Source organism: Lonchura striata, chromosome Z (genome assembly GCF_050655825.1).
Source record: "Lonchura striata isolate lonStrDom1 chromosome Z, ASM5065582v1, whole genome shotgun sequence".
NCBI lineage: Eukaryota > Metazoa > Chordata > Aves > Passeriformes > Estrildidae > Lonchura > Lonchura striata.
The window spans coordinates 54,468,840-54,477,490 of record NC_140740.1 but is presented as its reverse complement, the minus strand read 5'-3'; the positions used below and the strand labels follow the sequence as shown (position 1 = coordinate 54,477,490).

The window sequence follows — 8,651 nt, the reverse complement described above, 5'->3', positions numbered from 1 at the left end:
TTGAAGAAGTTAGCTCTTTCTGTGTAAGTTCTCAAAATAATAGGCTAAGAGAAGAACTGACTGTAGGATGGAGCATGGGATACCACCCAATCTGAGAACCTGCTCAGAGCAGGACTACCTGCAACATCAGCTTAGGCTGCTTAATGCCTTGCTCAGATGAGCTGAATGGAGGCCACACATCCCTTTTGGCAACCTGTTGTAGTGCCTGCCTGATCCCACTTGAAAAATATTTTCCTTAGCATCTTGAAGGGGTAATTCCCAGAGTAAGAGCAGGTATCCAATTATCTTGAACTGATTAAAAGGTTGAATGTTTGCATTACAAAAATTTTTTCCTGGAAAAGATAAAAAAAGTATTTTCTCTCTGGAAACTTTAAAAATTCATGTTACAGATATATTGTTCTTCCATTTATCTCTTAAGAAAGTTGTTCTTGGAAGAATAGCCCCTTCAGAAATTGTTATAGCTGGAAACCCTAGGGATGCCATAGAAAAATGAAAATAAATGTGGCAGATAATGGAGTTACTAAGATTTTTGTTTTCTTTTCATAAATGAGTCACAGAGTAACCTATACTTTTCTGTCTTATACTCAGTGGAATTAGAAAAACATTGAAAGAGATGTTATTGACCTCTACAGATACACTCCTGGCAGTTCATTCTATGTCAATGCTGACAAAATTTCAATGTCTCAAAAACATCCAGGAGAAAACACTCGACTACTTCAATGGGCCCTGGCTGCAGAGCCCTGTAATTAGACAACTTCATTGTCAGGGTCACTTTAAATCAATTATGCACTTGATCCCTGTTTTGAGAGACTGTTTACAACAACTTCTTTCCCCATGGCTATATATAACACTGATGTAATGGCCAATACCATTGATAAATGCCAAGAGCTAAAGGCCAGTCATATGAGAATTACCTAGTTGCAATTTTTCCTTCAGGAAAGGTACCAAGGAAAGTTTATAATATGTATAATTGCATATTATCAATATCTAGCAGTTTCCTGTCACATACTCTGCAAATTTGTCAGTCCCACCAGAAGTATTCTAGCTGCCTGGGATTGCACGGTGAAATAAAACTGAGGAGCTTCATAGTCATGCCCTGCTGTGGGGCTCTGTACTGAATTCCCAGAACATCGTGACCCATTGTCCCTTACACAAACTGCCTCAGCTGTAAAAGCTCCTACCCCAGGAAGCCCACATCCATGGGACATGTACATGAGGGGCACTGAGGAGGTGTCATGATCTGTCAAAGACCTACTTAGCTCTCCACAGACTCATTGCTGAGGCCTTGCAGCAGAGCACTGCACATGGTACAAAATGATCAACAGATTCAGAGTGTCCCCTGCCCCTGGGGAGGTACCTAGGCCTTCCCACCCAGCCCAAGCGTATATCAATCCACTGAACGTGATGTTTATTTTCACCATAAAGAAGCCCTCATGGAGACCATCAATGGGACACCATTGAGATCAACAGAGTGGTGGTATTTTCTACTTAATCTGTTTCTGTCACTCTCTTTCTTGCCCCTACCTCTATTCTACTTCTTTATCTTTTCTTTATCTCCCTCCCCCCCACCCCCCGACCACCATTTGCTGTTAAACAAAACCCATTCACTATTCACTTTGGCATATGGTGTCATTTGCACCTTAATTCAGGCAGAGGCATTTCTGAAAATTTTAGTACCTGGATCATAAAGTTATGAGGGGGCTAGAAACCCACAGTTATATCAAGTATGGCTGTTCAAGGGGTGCCGGGTGTGGCCCTTTGTGACACAGGACACAGGTGTGTTGCGTCAGGACCCTCGGTGACATGGGACATTGTGATGCCCAGAGCTCTTGTGATGTGACAGAGCCCCATCCTGCCAGCGGGGTACTTAAGGGGCACAGAGACAATCCTGTGGTGACCAATTCCACGAGAGCTTCCGTCTCAGGAGGAAGCAGCTCCCAGGATCCTTCTGCATGTCTGGGATGGAAGAGAACAAGGTAAATCCCAGTTCCCAGCCCCCAGTCCCTTGACCAACTTTCACGTAGACCTGAGGGCAGAGGGCAGCTCAGTCCCGCCCCCGTCACAGGCTGAGAAGGAGGGAGCTTTTGTCAATGTGGATGAAGAGCTGAAAGACAATGCAGGTCAAGAAGTTTCCCCAAGGAGAAATATTAGTGGCCGAGAGTTTTGCCTGTGGGAAGAGGTGAGAGTCCAGGAGTTTTACCAACAGCAAGAAGAAATGACATTCCAGTGTGAGGTAGGTATGACAGTCCAGTGGGGAGATGGAACACAGCAAGAGCTGTACCACTGGGAAGAAAACGTGACACTCCACTACCCATGGCATGAAGATGATGACAGATACTATGAGTACTCCCAGTGGGAAGAAGATCCAGCATACCAAGAGCTGTGCCAGCAGGAAGGGGAGGGATACCAGGATCTGTCTCTTTTGCAAGATGTGCAAGGTCATCCACATATGTGCCAGCTAGAAGTGGACAAGAGAGACCTAGAGTTATCCCAAGTAGGGGGTTACAGTGACAAGGAATTATCCCAAGAAAAAGGCTACAGTGTTGAAGAGCTGCCCCAATGGGAAAAAAACAAGAGTGATCAAAAGCAGTCCCAACAAGAAGAAAGTATGAGTAGCCAGAGTCTGTCCCAGTGGGGACAAGGAGTCAGATATAAGACCTGGGACAAACTATTGCACACAGAGAACCATGAGGATGCCCAGACTTGTGCCCAGCAGAGGCCCAGCTCTTCCAGCAGCATAGGCAGTAAGGTATCAGGAGAGACAGTCCGTGAGCTTCCCAGCACCTCTCCTGCCCTGGGAACTCCCATGGAGGCTGAGCAAGCAGTTGTTGCTGCTGTGACTGGAGGTGCTGAGGAGGAGAAGCCCCCTGAGCCTCTGGCTCCCAGGGAGGAAAAAGCACCAGATTCTCCTGTAGACAGTGATGAGGTGCTGTTGTCAGGGACAGAGAGCCCAGAGACAGAGACAGACAGCCCAGAGAGCCCAGGAACAGAGAGCCCTGCCTCACACACCACCCCAGGGTGCTGCCAGGCTCTGCTGGACTTAGCAGGGCACATCAGCTCTGAGGTGGTGTGCAAGGCTGTGCTTGAGGTCCAGGCAACTGGCCAGCAGCCAGAGGAACAGAGGGACCAGGAGCAAAGCATAGCTGCAGAACTGGAAGCAGCAGCTCCAGCAGAAAGGAAAGAGAGACCAATTTCTGCCCCACTCAGACCCTCAGCCAGCCCCTCAACCAGTCCCTCAACCAGCCCCTCAACCAGCCTGCTGGGAGCCCAGGCACTCAGGGAGCAGCAGGAGGAGGCAGACAGGGGGTCAGGCCTGTCAGAACAGGAGAGCAAGAAGGGAACCTTGGCTGGGGAGCTTGAGCTTTTCCAGTATGATGATGAGGAAGACCCAGAGCTCTCCCATCAAAAAATGAACAAATACCAAGAAGTATCCCAAGAGGAAGCCTGCACAAAGCAAGAGCTGTCCCCAGGAGAAGTAGGTAGCTACCAGGAATTGTCACCAGGGGAAGCCTTCATGGAGCAAGAGCTGTCCCCAGGAGAAGTAGGTAGCTACCAGGAATTGTCACCAGGGGAAGCCTTCATGGAGCAAGAGCTGTCCCCAGGAGAAGTAGGTAGCTACCAGGAATTGTCCCCAAGGGAAGCCTGCATGGAGCAAGAGCTGTCCCCAGGAGAAGCTGGTAGCTACCATGAATTATCCCAAGGGGAAGACTGCACAGAACAAGAGTTGTACCTAGAAGAATCCAGGACCTACCTAGAATTTTCTGACTGGGATAAATGTACGGAGAAAGGGCTTTCCCAGGAAGTTGGTAGCTCCCAAAAACTGTCTAACTGCAAAGAATACAGTGGGAAAGAGCTGTTCCCAGAAGTCAGTAGCTACCAAGAACTCTCTGACTGGGAAGAGTCCATTGGACAAGAACTTTCTGAAGAGGAAGATTCCATCGGCCAGAAGGTGTTCAAAGGGAATATTAACAGACCTTCCATGCAGCCCAGCCAGAAAAATGACAGTGATAAAGAACTCATGCAGGACAGGTGTGAACACATGCGTGTTCACAGCACTAGCGTCAAGCACTTCTTGCAGAAGGAGGACGAGTGGGACGATCTGAGTGTCTTTGAGCTGTCTGAAGAAGACACAGACAAAAGACTGGGATGCTTTGTAGAGGATGAGCTCCCAGCGCCTGTCTCTCAGGAGGCTTGGGTTGAGCCATGCCCCCAAGTGCCGCTTTGTGCCTTGCCTCCCCATGTAAAAGCCCAAGCTCCCAGAGGACCAGCAGTTTCTCCTGCCTTCAAGAAGCAGGTGCCAGAGGCAGGTCCTGCCCAGTACAGCTATCCCAGCTGCTCCGGTCCCTGGTTGGGAGCCCAAGCCCAAGCCTTCAGGTGGCAGCCAGCCCCCCGCAAGAAACATCACAGGCCAGCGCTATGGGTGCTGTGCAGACAGGTCTGTTGCCCCTGCCTGGCACCGCACCCTGAGGACTAGGGTGATACCATGTGGGCCCAACAGATGGCAGCTGGCATGCAGCCTGACCCACATCCTGAGGGAACCACAGGCTGCTGCTGCATCCAAAGACATAGAAGGGGATGCTGAGGCAGGGACACCCTGGGAAGAGACACACCTTTAAATCAGGGTGACACAAAGAAATGTTCTACCACAGATCCTTGTGCCTTTATGCTAATAATCCAAGTTACATCATCCCTTTTCCCTTCCCCAGTTCTAGAATGTTCCTCACTTCCTCTTTCCGTATTGGTCCTCATTCCTTACAGCTTCTCCCCTGACTCCTGGTTGGTTGTTACCCTCTAACCCTGCCTCTGTACCACCCCTATTCCCTCAACCCATTGGCCCTCAGACCTGATGCTCCACCTCCCTAATCCGGTATATGATACTGGACCCTCCTTTGTTCTTGGTTCTTTGTCCCTGGCTCCCTTCAGAGTGCTGTTAATTAAGGCCACTGGAATACCATACAAAGAACCCCTCCCATATGTTTTTCTCTCTGTCGACCTTTGTGTAACAAAGCATGGTGCGAGCGTCTGGTGTGCAGAAATAACCCTTCTCAAAGAGGACACTCTCAGGAAGGCAGTAGTTTAAGTAGCTCCTGCCGTGCTGCTGCAGGTGGCAGCCAGCTCCCCACAAGAAATATCCGTCCCGTCTCAGACAGGTGCTGTGAGCGCTGTGCTGCCTGTTCTGCTGCCCCTGCCTGGCGCCACAGCCCGAGGATTAGGGCCGGCTGCTGGCTCCAGCCCGGGCCCCACAGGTGGTGGCTGGCACGCAGCCTGCCCCGCATCCTGAGGGAGCCACACGGACTGCCTTTGCCTGGACATGGCACTGCAGCCTCAGCAGTGTCTGGGTGCTTTGGAGCATCCCAAGTGGGTGCTCCAAAGACCAAATATTACTGATGCAGCCAGCCTCAAACCAGTACTCTTGGAGGACATTTGGTGGCAGGTGGCTCAGTGGTGAATCACAGAGATTCACCAAGATGGGAAGACACCTTGAAAGTCATCCAGTCTCACTGTCATTCTGGCACCATCATCATCACCCTGAAACCATGTCCCCAAGTGCACATCTGGACAACTCTTGAACGCTACCAGAGATAGTGACTGTACCACCTCCCTGAGCATCTTCTTCCAATGCCTGACAACTCTGTCAGGGAAAAATTGTTTCTGATGCTTAATTTGAACTTTCCCTGGTGGAACCTTCCTTGGAGGAAACCTCACATCTTGATAGGATTACCTGCTGATCCTTTGGGTTTTTATCCTTGAGGAAAGGGTACAGACAGGAGGTATTGCTCCCAGGGTCTCAGTGCACACTGCAGGATTGCAACACACACAGTTCATTCAAAACAAATTATGAAAGGTGGGTTTAAGAAATAGCAGTAGTAAAAAAAAGTAAACCCACACAAAAAAAAAACACCCACCAAAAAAAAAAAAAACCACACAGAGAAAGAATAAGAATAGTAACAATTATAAAATAAGATTAAGAATATGAAGAATTTGTAGTACTAAATAATAATAATAGTAACTGTAACAGTAATAATAATAATCATAATAATTTGTAGAAGAAGAAATAGTAATAGTAGTAAAAATAATAAGTAAAAGAAGAAAAATAATAAGAATAATAAGATGAAGAAATAATAGTAGTAAATAATAACAATAATGATTCTATTGATGATTATATTATATTATATTATATTATATTATATTATATTATATTATATTATAGATGATAATAACAATAATATCAAGTTAAAATACACATACACACATATTCTCGAATCACAGAATGTTTTGGATTGGGAAGGACCTTAAGGATCCTCTAATTCCATCTGATTATCTCCTGTTCTTTCTCTGAGACCTCTTTCCTATTTGTTTCTATCCCTCTAATTCACATTTCTTGTTAAATAAAATCCATGTTAAATAAAATCTGCATGATTTTGTCATCATACCATCTCGTCTGTGTGCTTTGGTTTGAGCAGAGGCATCTCCCCCAGTTGGTTTGGAACATATTCTCTGCTCTGCCTGTCATTATAGCAGAGGTGCTTCAGCTCTCTGAGGATCTTCATAATTCTCCTCTGAATTCTATTCTATTCTATTCTATTCTATTCTATTCTATTCTATTCTATTCTATTTTACATCCTTCTTAAGCTTGGGACTCCAGACACAGATATAATGTTCTAGGTAGAGTATCACAGAAATGGACTAGAGGACCACAGTCCCTTGACCTGCTGCTCTCCGCTCCTTTCCATGCAGCCCAACTCATAGCTGGCTTTCTGGGCTAGCAGCACAGATTGCCGGCTCACGCTGAGCTTCTCCTCTATCTGCACCCCTAAGTACTTCTCCTCAGCCTCTGCCTCGCTCAGCTCACTGTCCCCTGCAAACCCTGTGCTGATTATCCATACAATGTCTGTGTCATTGGCAAAGCCATTAAAGAACTCTTGTGACAAGGCAGAGCCCTGAGGGACGCCTCTCATTCCCAGTCTGCACTTTGACATGGAGCCACTGACCAAAATCCCCTTGCTGCATCCATCTGCCCATTTCATGCCCTGTATAGTTCACCCTCCAAAGCCAGGCCTTTGAACTGTGGGGCTTGGGGTGTCATGTAGCACTGTGTCCAAAGCCTCACAGGAGATCTGGGCACACCAGAGATGTCAGAGACTGAAATGTTATGGGTAACGGTTTAAGCATTGCTAGGAAGCAAGCATTTTCCCATTATGGCAAAACTGTATAAAGAAGCTGTGACCACCAAGGGGAACCAATCCTTGACCTGACTGGAGCTTTGGACTGTGATTTAAGCTGTCCAACAGAACTTAGGATACAATAGTGATACTTTTGTTTAATTACCTCAGGTTGAGGGACAATTAAACAAAACTGAGGGAGAAGTATCCACAAGAAAGGCAAACCATGCAGCTACCCTGAAAATTAGCTCTAGCTGGCTTTGGCCTAGAGGAGGCCAGAGCCCACAGGCTCATCTGCTGAGGCCAGGTTTGCTTCTTAGTTCCCACCAGCTAAGAAGGAAGGAGAGGAGTTTTGGGGATGTGGCATAACCTCTGGTCAGAGGCAGTAACCAAGATGCGCCAGTTCAGGGAGACATCTGTGACATGCATGCATCAGTGAATATCCATCCATATTTCTCATCTAGATAGAGAGCGGTGTTATGTTTCTCCTGTATATATATATATATATATATATATATATATATATATATATATATACATATATATATATATATACATATATATATATATATGTATGTATGTATATGTGTGTGTGTGTGTGTGTGTGTGTGTGTGTGTGTGTATGTATATACATGTGTGTGTGTGCATGTGTATATATGTGTAAATATGTGTAAATATATTTATATATGCAGTATCCTTTAGTATCACACCGTCCATGAATGTTAACAGATTCTGTTAGGATCTTTATGCTGTTGTGCTCCCTTTCCATCTTGACATGTATTTAAGATTATGGTGATCTAGGCTGCTTTAGTCTGCATGATGGTGAAATTAAATAAACTGGTCTTAAAAAGGATATTGGGTTGCATAATTTTACTGGATTATATTTAAATTTTCCTCTTGGGGTAGCACCACTGTGAAAACCCTTGTAGCCTGGGAAATATCATGGTTTTAAAGGTTGTTTCTGTACTTTAGCTCCTAAAGAATGACGTGTACTTCATAATGTACACTATTTTCTCCCTATATATGCTTATAACTAAAGCTGTGACATTTTTCTCTTCATTTATTAAACTGTAGCAAAATCTCTGAAGCACCAGCAGTCTGACTGTAACAATAAAATGCCTTTGACAGTGGGCAAGCTAGAATTGAAGAAGCTCCAAGATGAAAATTTAGAAACAGTGGTAATGTAAAGTCTTTGAAAGAAAGGTATTCTACTTTTCCTTTCCAGCACTTCTTGACAGTGTTGCTCTGTCTCATTCATGTGGTGGAAATATATGGCTCATCTATATACAGTCCTTTCAAATACTGGCCTTTGAATGTGGGGACATTAATTTTCCTTCATAGCTGCCAAAACCAATGTGCTATAATTTGCACTATCCACATGAAAGGACTGAAAAAAAAAAAAGAAAAAAGAAAGAAAATAAAAAGAAAGAAAATAAAAATAAGGGGGAAAAAAGGGAAAAAAGGAAAAAAATAAAATAGATCCTTTGT

The 8,651-nt window shown here is 45.4% G+C and overlaps 1 protein-coding gene across 1 annotated transcript; it reads left to right on the top strand.

Moving 5' to 3' along the window:
- Positions 1-1,803: 1,803 nt before the first annotated feature.
- On the top strand, positions 1,804-5,183 carry LOC146763836 (uncharacterized). The gene is made up of 2 exons (XM_085568029.1): positions 1,804-1,863; positions 1,925-5,183. The coding sequence occupies exons 1-2, from the start codon at positions 1,804-1,806 to the stop codon at positions 4,472-4,474; spliced, it is 2,610 nt and encodes an 869-aa protein (XP_085424155.1). The 3' UTR covers positions 4,475-5,183.
- Positions 5,184-8,651: the final 3,468 nt, after the last annotated feature.